The sequence below is a fragment of the Lissotriton helveticus genome, chromosome 2_2, assembly GCF_964261635.1.
Source record: "Lissotriton helveticus chromosome 2_2, aLisHel1.1, whole genome shotgun sequence".
In the NCBI taxonomy this organism is placed as follows: Eukaryota; Metazoa; Chordata; class Amphibia; order Caudata; family Salamandridae; genus Lissotriton; species Lissotriton helveticus.
The window spans coordinates 386,028,656-386,042,463 of NC_136060.1; the positions used below are offsets into that span (position 1 = coordinate 386,028,656).

Here is a 13,808-nt window from a genome sequence, read left to right on the forward strand (position 1 = left end):
AAATTGAAATTTTGGAAGTCAAAATTCAATCCAAAGTTATTCCAAATGCTGCTCAAATAGAATTAGAAAATGTTGATTGAAGAAAATCAACGAAGAATTGGAAATGGAAAGTACATACCAATGAATTGTTGAATTCTTTCATAAATGTATACCCATCACAGGTATCATCCAGGGGTGGAGGTCTTTGAAGTCTGTCCCCTGCACAGATAGGTCCTCGTCACCAATGTAAAGATTACTCCAACTCCGAAGTTGAAAGATCTTTATTGGTAGTAGAAGAGAAACAACCTCCAGCTTCATCTCTGTAACTCCAATGTCTGCCCACAGCTCAAGCATCAACATTCCTATCTCCTAGCAACTACTTTTTTTTTTTTTTAACCACATCGCGGCTTGCTACTTTCCCCTCCTGTGCTGGACAGCAACGAAAACGGGTGTGGTCATGACTAGCTCAGCTCGTCATGAGCACCTGAGAGGTATATGCCATGACAAGCTGAGCTCGTCATGAGCATGGAAGGGGTTAATATTCCATCAGTAGTAAATCTCCACAGCTACCTCTTACACGAGGCCAGTTATCTGCTGTAAAGGCTATTATTGCCTGCCAAGCCCCATATCTAAACATCTGGTCAATTTGTGACCTTGTTCATTCGATCGAATAATTGGAATGCAGCAGCTTAGTAAGATGGGAAGTGCTGTTGTACAGAGGCCTATGCAGGTTTTGAATTGAACACTCCACTCTGCTCAAGACTGCAGTGAAGATATTTTAACCTATCCATTTATTTTATACGGTGTGATTCTCAATTGGATATCTGGTCAGTTTTCAATGAAGAAAAGGGAATATCTATACTTTTTATTTTTTTAGTATGACCCTCACCCACTCTAATAGTGTCATGCTTCATCATCTAGTCCACCCTGGCCCCAGAAGCCAGGGTTGGCTTAACCATATTCCTGGGAGCTCTTTTGATATTGTTTTTTCAAGGGAGACTAAAGAGAATAAAAATAACTCCTACAGACCTAGGTATCCCTTTATTTGTGGTCTAGATGGGTTTGGATTAAAATTACCTTCATTGAGGATATTTGGATTTAACGGTCCTTTGACCGTACAATTGTATTCAACATACAGCCCTTATTCTACAGCCTCTCTGGTCCAGGTCTTTCTTCAGGGCTTAATGGTAACTCTAAAATTGTATGCAAGGTGAGCAGATTCTCTCGGCTTTATGTAGAATCGCTGCTCCTTGAAAAGAAAAAAGAAAAGCATAATCAACTTTGGTACACAGCGTTCACATTGTATGGGAACTAAAATGCTGAGAGGAAAATAGAAGTAGACCACCTGTTTCCCAGGGCCCCTGTTTGATAGTATTGGTGACCATCAGCTGTGTAGTGTCGCACTGTGATTCATTATGTACAATTTGTGTCCAGCTCATATGAGCCATCCCACTTCAAAATGCACCTTGCTTCATACGCAGCTCCACCTCTAAAACCATATTGTTTTTACTCACCTGCTCCCGTTTTTAAAACGCCATTTACATGAAACATGAAACGGACATATGCGAGCGAACTCTCTGTATATTACCGAAAAATAAACCAAAATAAACCAAAAATTAATCATTAACCTGTGTATTTAACTGTAATTAAACAAATCCTCAAACTGTATTCTACAGATTTTTCCTAAAGAAACACCTATTAAATAAAACTAAACGCCAAAGCATCACGCTCTCCTACTACTTCCATAACTTAGAAGCTTGTGAAACAACCTCTACTCAACCACAAATTAAATTACCATTCATACCAAACATTATATATAATAAATGGTACTTATCTGTACAGGAGCAGTATTTAAAGGGAAGGACCTTCTATTGCAGGGTTGTTATAATTCCAGTTCTGGATTGTTTATTGTAGGGGAAAGCTCTTTTAAAGGTGCTGCAGGAGTAGCAACTAAAAGGTTTTATGCATAACAGTAGCCTCAGGTCTTGTAATCAGTCTAAATTCTGAGGTTCTGTTTGAGATTAAGTACTATGTCTACACTCCTACATGTCATGTGTGAGACTACCAGAAAAGGATGCAGTAAAGTTTGATGTCTGTAGGCCAAAGGCAGTGGAGACCTGGATTAGGAGGTTTGACTTGCAGACTAGTGAGATATTGGACTTAATTAACAAGGGTAGAGTTTGTCAGCAGTAGCCAAACTGAATACACCAGCCTAATAGATATTTGGAACCAAGGATACTTTCTCCTCCAATCTTTTTGAAGAAGATAACTACCTTGGTTGATTGCCGAATTCAGACTGCATCTCCACCCAAAAAGGTTCCAGTCTTTCTTTGCTAGGTTGCTGTTTACTAACTACTGTGCTCCAAGAGATGAGAGCATCTAAATTGATGTTTGCTACATGCGCAATGTAAATTCACATGTGGAGCGCCCTCTCCTTTTCCGTGTTAATACCAGACCGTTTTGTCTACTGTCTTAAAGTTTGTATTAACTGTTCCATGAGGACCATTCATACAGGAGTCTATAAAATGGACCGTCTTATTCCTGACTATAGGTGTGTCACTATGGTACACCTAGTGTTTTTCATTTGGTTTTATATATTGCCCTTTGTAAAAGAGAATCTAAATGCAACCTTCCTCAAGAGAGTTGGTGGTACTTAAAACAAGAGACTTGCCAATTGCAGCACCTTGCCATTTTAGGGCAATCATCCATGGAATTATTGGATAGCTGACCGATTTATTTGTGAAGCCGCTATTGATGATCGTCTCATTAAGATGAATGATACGCTATGGGTTTTATACTATTTTAGACACTGCAGGCTCTTGTAACTTCCTGGGAGAGGGAGGAGTTGTGTGTTACAATATTGTAAGAAGGATGCAATGAAGTTAATGTTGCTGAAGTAGTCGTAAGATTAACCAAACAATGATTTTCTTCCTCCTTTTAAGTGGCCTTTTTTCTTCTCCTACAAAATTCTGAGGCCGCCAATCCACCCCGATATAAACAACTATCCGCTGCCCAGATGAGAACTCAATGTTTTTCTCGACTCCTAAATTCTCCAATCTTGTACCAGAGTCAAAGCAAAAATTGGGGGATGTCACTTTATAACGTGATCAGTTTATCCTGTTCCGAAAAATAAAAGCTAGTCCATTCAAACAAAGCGAGTGTTTGACCATTTTTCAACCAAGACATTTCTCACTACAATATGTGAAGACACACTAACCCAGTCTTTTTTGCTATATATAAATGCTAAATCCATTTTGAGGATTGCCATGGATATGTACATTTTCAGGTCACACGTTCGAATCCTTTTTAGGTCTCGGCTAGAAGCGAGCGAAGCTCGCTCTCGCCAGAGACCTTATTGTTAACGGCTCAGCTTCCCAGGAGGACAGCACTGGCCGCGCGCGCCGATTTGTTAAGGCCACGCGCACGAGAACGCGCTCGCGGCCAGGTGCTGTCCTCCTCGAAAGCTGCCTCCCTTCCCCGTGCAGGGCGGGCCGCCGCGCTGCCTGCGGCGACCCGGAAGCATTGCCGGCCAAACCGGAAGTAGGTGCTGTCCTGCACGGGTCCTCCGCCTCCTTACATTTGAAGGGCGACTTTGGGTGAGGGGGACCGCGGAGGATTTCGAAGCGGCTAGCGGCTGCCTCCTGAGACCACCGCCGGCCATACCCCAGGTACGGTGCGCGTCGCTGTCCTTCTGTCCGGCTCCCCTCTCCCCAAAAGTCCTGTAGCAGTTGATAGGGGTGGGGGTTCTTTTTCCGGGTACAGTGCCCCCGCCTGCCCAGTGCCCCAGGCACAGGTGCGTAGGCAGTGTGCTGAGTATATTAGTGGCTAATGGACCATTCAAGCGCAATAGCCTGGGCCGGCAAGTAGCCGCGGTTAACAATGCATAGATGTTAAAGACAATTTATGGACGTGGTTTGGGGTTTATTCTCCCAGAGAGAGGATGTTTACGAAAGGTGCTAGCATTTCATATCACTTTGAACCAGTGCAACTGTGTAAAACTAGGCTTTGCATTGCATTTGTTCGTGGTTGGTGGTGAAATATTTATTAGGTAAGGTCTCTCAAGTTTTTTTTCCTGACACATAGTTGCGAACTGGGGTTTTACGGTGCATTGCCAGCAACAGGATTCTCAAATAATTTTATCTGCAGCTCCGTGAGTCTCCAAAGAGGAACTTATCATTTTCTTTAAATACACTATTTGAAGGTCGCCAAATGCTTTAGAATGTGCAGAAGCGCTGTGTGTGGTGGTTGTACTTGTTGCTGCTGACAGGAGGTGGCTGACTGATTTTAGAATTATGTAAATTGGACATCTGAGATGTAACAGAGAACCTGCTCATTTACAGAACAATGCTCATCGCCTGGACTGGAGGATGAATAACGTCATTAAGTAAGGATTTAGTGCAGTGAGATCGGTAAAGTTATGGACCAGGCTCCTGACATATGAGGGGCTAGCGGAGTCAGTCAGTGTATTGAATATCAAAGTACACTGCTCGGACGGCCCGGGACCAGGGTTCGATTCCCGGCGCGGCAGGTTTCTGGACCAGGGTCAGCGGACTCGATAATTCTCTCGCCTCGGTGCCCACTCTGATCAGCGATCACACTCGGCAACTCTGGGCATTAGCTTGCCTCATCTTCACTAACGGCCCCACCAGACCGCCGGGGATGCCTGGTCTCACCCTGGAGATACCCAATAAGGGACCATCTCTCAGGGAAGCCAGGAAGGGTTTCGCAGCGGTCGAAGCGCCTTGGGACCCTACGGGTAAGTAGTGCGCTATATAAATGCCTATACATACATTTACATCTGGTTCTACCCTAGGTACAGTCCTATGTGGGAGAGATTGGTTGAGGTGCATGAGTTTCGAAATCATGCTCCAAATAGGGTTCGGCTTATCTCATGGCGCATACATGTGGAAGGTTGCGGTGTGTGTGAGAGGAGATGCAGCCATGCATTTACGCTTGCCGTTTGTTTGAGTATCGGGTCAGTAGCTTGTGTTATCAGAGGTGGGGAGAAGCAAGTCCGAAGTGCTTTTCGAAATTGGGGGTGGTTGTCAATCTTCTTATTCGAGCAGTGAATTGAATTCCACACTTTAGCTTCTTAGACAGAAAGGAGTTCCCCCGAGTTGGAGCCTTACTGAGTGGAGGTACCATCAATAATGGGTTAAGCCTGGAGTGCAGGGATCTTGTTAAGCAATATGTGTGGAGTTTTTAGGTCTCGGCTAGATGCAGAGTAGTGCGTGCAGAGTAGTGCGTGCAGAGTAGTGCGTGCAGAGTAGTGCGTGCAGAGTAGTGCGTGCAGAGTAGTGCGTGCAGAGTAGTGCGTGCAGAGTAGTGCGTGCAGAGTAGTGCGTGCAGAGTAGTGCGTGCAGAGTAGTGCGTGCAGAGTAGTGCGTGCAGAGTAGTGCGTGCAGAGTAGTGCGTGCAGAGTAGTGCGTGCAGAGTAGTGCGTGCAGAATGCAGAGTGCTGTGTATTGGCAATGTAAATGACAATGCCATTTATTTATGATTTAAAGAAAAAAAAAGAAATGTCATGAGCAATGCCAATAGCTCTACCTTTAATGATGCCGAGACCATTGCATTGCAAATGCTTGTTCATCTGTGGAAAGTGTTGCCATGGATAGGTAATTGGCGGTGAGAGGTGATCACCTTAGCATGTTAATATTTTTAACCCTGTTTTATAATTAGGACTGTGTTACTTGGTGCAGGCAAAGACTCCTGACAATTGTTGTAAATTGGTAATGTTGTAGCAAAATTGGACATATGGCCTCTTCGGTAACATTGTGAAGAGAGTTAAAGAGATCAGATTATTCACTCTAGATACACTGTGCATCCAGAACTTATTCTCATGAGTGCCCAGTGCGGTGAGTATATACGTCCTCTGTTTACTGGTAGTTCTTTCAGGTCACTTCCTGTTTGTATGCATGTATTTGTATCGCGGTTCTGTGAAAAAATTAACTTGTCTTAATACCAACAATTTGTCTTAAAGAATCACAAATGTCCTTTGATTTCTTTAGAAGGATATATTCTTGGAAGTTAGGCTTCCATGCTTGATAGACATATGTGATAAAAAACAGACGTTACCATTTTGTTTATGGATAAATGCAGGTTCAAGGCAGGTGATGGAGTGAATTAAAACGCTTGCCAGCTGCTTATATATTGATTTAATACATTTTTCAGAGACGTTCCCTTCACTCGCCATCTATATACCAAACATTTTATTTAGATTTTGAAAGAAAAAAATTATGCATTGAAAGGTCATTTATTTAATCATAAGTGGTTCTTTTTCAGCAACTGAAGCAGCACAGCAGCTAAAGAAGACTGCAGGAGTTCCCTTTCATGCCAAAGGAAGAGGGCTAGTTAAGAAACTGGACACCACAAGTAAGGTTTCCTTTAATTGGTCTACTCATATTAGATGGTATTTATCTTGCAGCGCAAGCAGATTGATGACTGCACAGATTATTTTCAATAACGCACAAGCAATGGCAATAGCTTAGAGCATAGTTTTGCAAATTAAGGACAATGTGCCATTTTTGCTTTTGCACCTGTGAATCGATCTCGAAATTTGGGTGTGAGCTTCAACCCCAACCTCTCATTCGCCCACAGAAAATGTGGTTTGGAAATATGCATGTTACACGTGCATGAACTGATGGGCATTCTGCCGCTATTACGCTTCTTGCAGAAAATTGCTCCGATGCTTGCTTTGGTCTTAAAACTATCAGGATTATTGTAATTGCCTCTATTAAGCCCTCACTAACACATCCCTGCCCCAGCTTCAATACTTGCAACCTATGCTGCTCACAGTTTATTGGGACTACGATACCATGACGACATTATCCCAGCGCTCAGTTCTCTACATTAGGTCCTTTTGACAGAAAGGGCATCCTTTAAAACATCCTTGTTTATAAGGTGCTGAAAGACTGAACTCAGAACTAAAACGCTAGCCTTTTTGTTCCATATCAACTGACTCAAGGTCTCAGGTCAGCTAACAGGTCTCATGTCACTTGATCAATTGAGATTCAAAACATACGGTGGCACCTTCCTTCATTACCAGGGTTACTCCATCAGGGACTCGCTACCCATCCATCTGAGACTTGAAGATGACTACTTCACATTCAGGAAATCCTTGATAAACAGCATTGTGATAAACCTGTTGTCCTCGGAGCAGCAATTCACACCTATAACCTTTATTTGAACTCATTTTAAATGTTGTTAGTACAACATGCACAAAAAGAACAAAAGTATAATGGTTTCCTCTTCATATAAAAACAGTATTACAATATGATATGCATCCTTATGAGCATTACAAATATATTGTATGTATAGATTAACCTACTCACCTCCAACCCCAGATTCGCTCTTTTCGGCGACCTTCACTACTGGTACGATGATGCCAATGCCGGGTCCCATGCTCTGGAGCTCTTTGAGGCCCTTACCAGCCTCAACTTGACTCTACAGATCACCTCGGCTACCCCTATAAAGGGCCACATCTTGGACCAGATATGGTCCCAAAATCTGACCTTTTCCCCTCCTTCCCTCTCCCCTTGCACCTGGTCAGACCACCATTTAGTAGATACCACCCTCACTGTCGGCGGCAAAATATCCCTCCCATTGATGGCAGGCGGCCTCTCCCGCAAATGGAGCTCCTACGACTCCCAAGGTCTGCTCGCGACTCTCTCCAATACCCGGCCCATCCTCAACCCGCCCACCAATACTAATATTGACGAGCTAGACTGTGACATCGACACTTGGCTGAAGTCTGCCAGTGACATATTTGCTCCCCTCACCAAATTCCCCCCGACCAGACACCACAACTCCCACAGATGGTTTACGGATGACCTAAAAAAATACATACTGAAAGTGCGCCAGCTGGAAAGGACATGGAGACGTAATTACTCTGAAGCAGATAGACTGCAATACATCCTTGCCCGTAGAGATTACAAAATCGCAATCTCCTCAGCAAAATCATCCCACTTCTCCAATCGAATCTCCTCTTCGGACAACAAATCTAAAGAGGTGTTTCGTATCATGAACGAACTCACCTCTGATGATAGAACTCTCCCAGGTCAAACTCCAACCCAAGGAACCTGCAACGACCTCAACCTTTTCTTCGTTGAGAAAAGTAATAAAATCGAGGCCTCAATCCCCATCACCCCCCGTACTCCTTCTTCTGAAACTCCCTGTAACAATTGATCTGTTTTATCAGACTTCCCGGCCCTCAACGCTGCCTCTCTAGCCCAGCTGGCGTCCCGGGTTAAATCAGGCTCCCCGAATGACACCTGTCCTCCCCTGATCCTGCGGAGTATCTGTCACTCCCTACCCGAATGTATCCTACCTCTGTTGAACGGCTCGCTCAGCACAGGCACTGTCCCCAGCTCCTTCAAAGAGGCCATCCTAGTCCTGCTACTGAAAAAACCTGGCGCGGACTCAGCAGGTCTGGCCAACTTCCGCCCCATCTCGCTCCTACCCTTCCTTGCTAAAATAATCGAGGCGCACGTCACCCAATGCCTCTCCAAATTCATTGAGTCATCGAACTACCTGGAACCCAACCAGGCGGGCTTCCGGCCTACCTTTTCAACGGAGGCCGTCATCTTGGCTGCCCTTGACACGCTGAGGAGGAACGCCGACGCAGGGATTCCCCAGGCCCTCGTACTCCTGGACCTATCGGCTGCGTTCGACGCGGTGGACCATCACATCTTGCTCCACCGTGTCGAACAGGCCGGCATCCAAGGCCTCGCCTTGAGCTGGATACAATCATTCTTGTCCGGAAGATCACAGGCCGCCCGGCAGGGGCCCTACACAGCGCCCAAAACCCTCACGACATGTGGTGTTCCCCAGGGCTCATCCCCGTCACCCCTATTGTTTAATCTCTACCTCCGACCCCTACTCCACTCACTTCATAACTGGGATATCACAGTATATAATTATGCCGACTATCTGCAGATCATCTTCCCCCTCAACTCCCCGAACGCGGTAGCCAACTTCCACTCCGCCATGGTCCACATACAGGAATGGATGAACGCCAACCATTTGAAATTGAACCCCGGGAAAACAGAGCTCCTTCTCCCGGGCTCCAGCTCTACTGTCTGGGGGGCTCACTTCTGGCCCACGGAACTGGGTGCCCCACCAACCCCTGCGCACACCGTAAAGAGTCTCGCCGTGACCATCGACGCCGAACTCTCCCTCCGGTCTCAGGTCGGCTCGGTGGTTTCATCCTGTTCCTTCCAGCTCCGCAAGATTCGAAAAATTAGCCACTTACTCCCCCCTGCTGCTTTAATCCAAGTGATCGTTTCCCTAGTACTCTCTCGCTTGGATTTCTCTAATTCCCTTTATCGCGGCCTCCCCAAATCACTCCTTCACCGCCTACAGGTAGTCCAGAACCAAGCAGCCCGCCTCATCCACAAATCCCCAAATGGCAATCGGCCAAACCACTGCTGCACAAACTGCACTGGCTGCCTGTAGAGCAGAGAGTGGCCTTCAAGGTGGGCTGCCTCACTTTCAGAGCCCTTCACGGCACCTGCCCTGCCTTCCTAACCTCACTTATGCATCCTTACCGGCCTACTCGCAACCTACGCTCCTCACACCTTCACAAGCTCGTCATGCCCAAAACTAGAACCAATAAATTCGGCGGACGAAGGTTTGCCCTCCTGGCCCCAAAGCTCTGGAACCCCCTCCCTTTGACCATCAAATCTAGCAGCTCCCTCCTTCATTTTAGGAAGCAGCTCAAAACCTTCCTCTCTCTTCCCCCCCCCCCCCATCCCCCTAATCCTTGTAATCTCCCTGCTGTACCTCACCTCTGTCCTACAGCGTCAGGAAACTCATGGTGTCAGTGCGCTCTATGAATGTCATTTAATAATAGATTATTATTCCTCCCATAATTAATTTGCAGTATGTGATTCCTTGATGGGGTTAGAGAGAATCTTTCTACTGGAGCATCACTTCTAACCCTAGAGTTCTACATGTTTTCATCTAATTGTGGCATTAGGGGTGGAGGAACAATATCAGGCCTAACATAATCAAGAAATTCATTCAGTGTGTTTATCCAAATCTCCAAGTCCTCAATCACCTTCCCGTTTCTCCTAGACACTTTGATATGGACCTCGTTGGCGCTTGCCCACTCAGTGAGTCTTTCTCACCACATGTCGATGATGAGGCTTCATGGGGCCATCCATCCAATGACTATGCATATTTTCACTAGCAGCAGCACAGAATGCATACATTTATATTAAATTTTTTGGTTATTTGGTCTGGCAATAATACCCATAGAGCAACACTTTGGAGAGGGCAAGAAGTGAACCCCAGTCACACTGTACAAGCTCTCCGCTACCTCCTAACCGTAATCTGCCACCTTATCATAGCTCTGTCTGAGGTGTAGATAAGAAGCTCTGTCCTTTCCACACCAAGGACATGTGACCGATCTGCCTGGGTATATTTTACTCTGCTGACTGGGATCAGGTACATGAGGTGAAGATAGTGAACATGTATCCGTTTAAAAAGTGCATTACATGAAACTTCGTTTACCAGAGCCAATGCTGATGCACACTCCTTATCCACTGGAATTAAGCAATTCTGCAGTTGTGGCTATTTTCGCAAAGTTATGGTTTGCCCAATTTGCTACAGAATCCATATTCCGTATAATCTGCAGATTTTTACAAAAAAATTGTAGCTCAAATGGATCAAAAGTTACTTAAAACATGGCAACATGTTCATGCACAGCGAAGGCCCTTTCCAAAGACTAACTGGTCTTCTTACAATAGATTATTTCTGTGTTTGGTTGTTAAACTAGTTCTAATGAGGTGAAATATTTGCCCAGACAGTATTACCATATGTTAAAAAATATATATGTATAAAGTAATAGTACTATCAAAATGGTTTACTGTGTTATGCCATATAATTAGCCTTTTCTTCATATTTTAATCAACTCTGCTGCATAATTCGGTGCTCCCCTCCACATAATTCCAGTGGCCCAGTCTATATCCCTATTCTTCTCATGCCAGCCCCTCTGATCACGCTTACCCCAGTCTTCAGCACCCCATATTTAGGTCACAAGAAGATACTCTGCTACCAACAGCAATATGGCCTCAAAAGGATTAGAGGAAGGGGAAGTAGTAGGAAAATCAGTCCAAATTCTCTGGCTGGTGTGGCCAGAATAACAAACTGAAGAAACGGTCCAGGACACACGTCAAACATGTTTTGTGCTTCTTGAAATATAAAGACTCCCATGGGTCCAAATCCCCCAACGTTTGACAACCACCCTCTTTCCAGCAAACGTTTGTCCTGAATGGTTGGAGGACCGAAAGTCTTGCTCTCCGGTAAATGGCAGAAATATCAGGATTCCTGTGACTATTTCTTCCCAGATTTAAGTCTACTGGCTGAAAACATAAGGATAGTTCTCTTGCAGATGCCTCCTCCTTCCCCAGAGCAGCTCCAACAGTGAAGTCTCTTTAATCCCAATCCTACTAGTCAAACTTCTAGGAGTGCTTAGAGGCTACCAATTGCAGCAGGGTCTGGACTTCTGTATGTGCAAGGCTTTGACATTTGTGCAAACATTTTATTGGGACTGCAGTAGATTGCATTGGTGTGACTCCTTTCTCCGTGTGCCAGCTCTTCCTTACCCATTTGTGCCCACATGAGCTCTCCGAGGCCACCAATTTGGGATGTTAATAGCACTTAAATAATAAAGTAAATAACTGAAAGATACATTTTGTGTTTTCGCAATTGCTATGGAACATCTGCTTAAGGAGGTTGATGCCTAGTAACCTTGCCCTGATTTCACCCAAACTCTGGTTTGTGTAACCCAGATCTTCCCTCCCTTTTAGAAAGCGAAATGCACGATCTCTGAAATTCTTTATTCATGGGTATGATCTGTGAAGGAACGTACTACACTCCTAGCCTTTTAATGTATGTAAACGCAACATGCCAGGTTTGGGATTACTTAATAATAGCAGATGTTTTGGGCGTCCTCCAAAGCAGAGGCTTTTTAACTTCACATGTATTCTGTATTGCCTGTTAATTTGTCATGCTCGAGAGAAGGGCAGATTTTTACTCGGAAGCAAAGAGAGTGGGCCATGTGGGTATGGCAAGAAGAGGGTATTCAAGCTTTGAATATTTGGGTGAAGATTTCTCTTTGAACTGTAGTTGGCGTCTAAAATGTATAAGGATCACAATTGGTTAAAAAGGTTGAGTCCTTGCAGTTATGGGATGGAGACATTCATTTTAAAAAATGCCAAGTTACACCCTTAATATTTCCATATGGCCTCTTAGTCTAGATGCCACTAAGATCCAGCAAAAACTCTGGTTGCCACTAGTACCCAGTTCCAGTTGTCGGTCCACACAACACACATCTAGTTGTATTTTCTATGAAATGCCTGACATAACTGTGATGTTTTTTAAACATTTGTTTGAGTTTTATTCCACAAACAGAAAAGTAACAGCACTACACAGGAGCACCCAAGTCCCGCACCACCCTTCTCTCCCGGCTACCACACAACCTGCACTATTCCACCCAGCTGGCCTCCCCTGGACATGTCCACATTGGTGTCCCCCTTAATTAGTCACACAATTCTGTTCCAGATGTGGCCAGTCTCATTCCACACCCTCTTCCATGTACCACCAGGGTCCCCACACTTTGTCAAATTTAAGTGGGCATCCACGCTCCTGATAAACCAGCTTCTCTGCCCTCATGAACCAGTTCAGGTTTGCCTTCCAGAACACAACCTTCTGGATCGTGGCTGCCCACCAGCAACACCACGTTGCTGAATATCAATACATACCTATCCCCAAATCCCCAGCATCACCAGGCAAGATGTCAAGTCAGGCTTACGGTCAATAAGCTGAGATATCCTGCTGCCTATCTTTTTTACAAATAGGCTCTTATCGCAGGGCAGCTCCTCAGAGTATGTATCGAAGTCCCCCCTCTACCGAGACCTCTTTAAGCATAGTTTATCTCCAATCCTGCCCATCGCGAAGATGCTCGTCCTCATGAAGTATGCTCCATGAAGTATTTTTAACTATATTAACCAGAACCCTGCCCCTATGGCCACTTTTCCGGGGTAGCAACAAGCCTGTCCCCCAAGCATTGTCTTTAAGACACCTAGGTCTTGTTCCCATTTACTTCTATGTGTGTCAAGGGGGCAGCTAGGCTATTGCCTAGAAGAGTGGTGTAAATCTCGGAAATTGCATGCTTGTGTAACAGGTATCCTAGTAGCATAAATGTCAATGGCGTCTCCTCCGCCACGTCACTTAGTAAGGTTTCATATCCCTGAAGTATGTTTTGCACTAGATGGTTGCACAAGTTAGTTCGAATTGTTCCCTGAGCTTTGCCAGGCATCCCACCCCCTTCCCGCCAGACATCCCCCAACTTTTAGATGCCTGGAGATTTTGCAACATTCCTGAAACCCACATAGGCTTCTTTAGCATCACTATTCCCTTCCACCCCAGCAGGATCATCGCCTGTCGCCAAATCCTAACCACAACGGCTGTCTGGGTCTACAGATAGTTCGTCCTGCCTGTCTAGTATTTCATGCGGGATGGTCCGGAGAAATTTGGGTAGGTATATTATTTTGTACAGTGTGGCCTTGCCCATAATGGGCAGAGGTTGCTTCTGTCCGTATTCTACATCTCTCCTATACCCATCCAGTTTCTCCCCCAGGTTTTTTCGAAATATTTCATGGTCTATGATTATGTATAAGCCCAGGTATTGGAAATCCCTCGTCACCCACCTCATGGTGTAGACTGTCGCTCGGCAGCTCCCAGTCAGTCAAAGGGGTAGTCCACTGATTTACTCCAATTAATAAGAATCCTGGCAAAAGTCACCGAACACCTAGAGAATCCACTGA

At 45.0% G+C, this 13,808-nt stretch overlaps 1 protein-coding gene across 2 annotated transcripts in view; it reads left to right on the plus strand.

The window, feature by feature from the left end:
• Positions 1 to 13,808, plus strand: part of NELFA (negative elongation factor complex member A) — a 649,181-nt gene that overhangs the window by 517,778 nt on the left and 117,595 nt on the right. For both annotated transcript variants that reach the window (XM_078678606.1, XM_078678605.1), the window contains exon 4: positions 6,262 to 6,351. In XM_078678606.1, the coding sequence (XP_078534732.1) occupies positions 6,262 to 6,351 (90 nt within the window). The remainder of the gene's footprint in view (positions 1 to 6,261; positions 6,352 to 13,808) is intronic.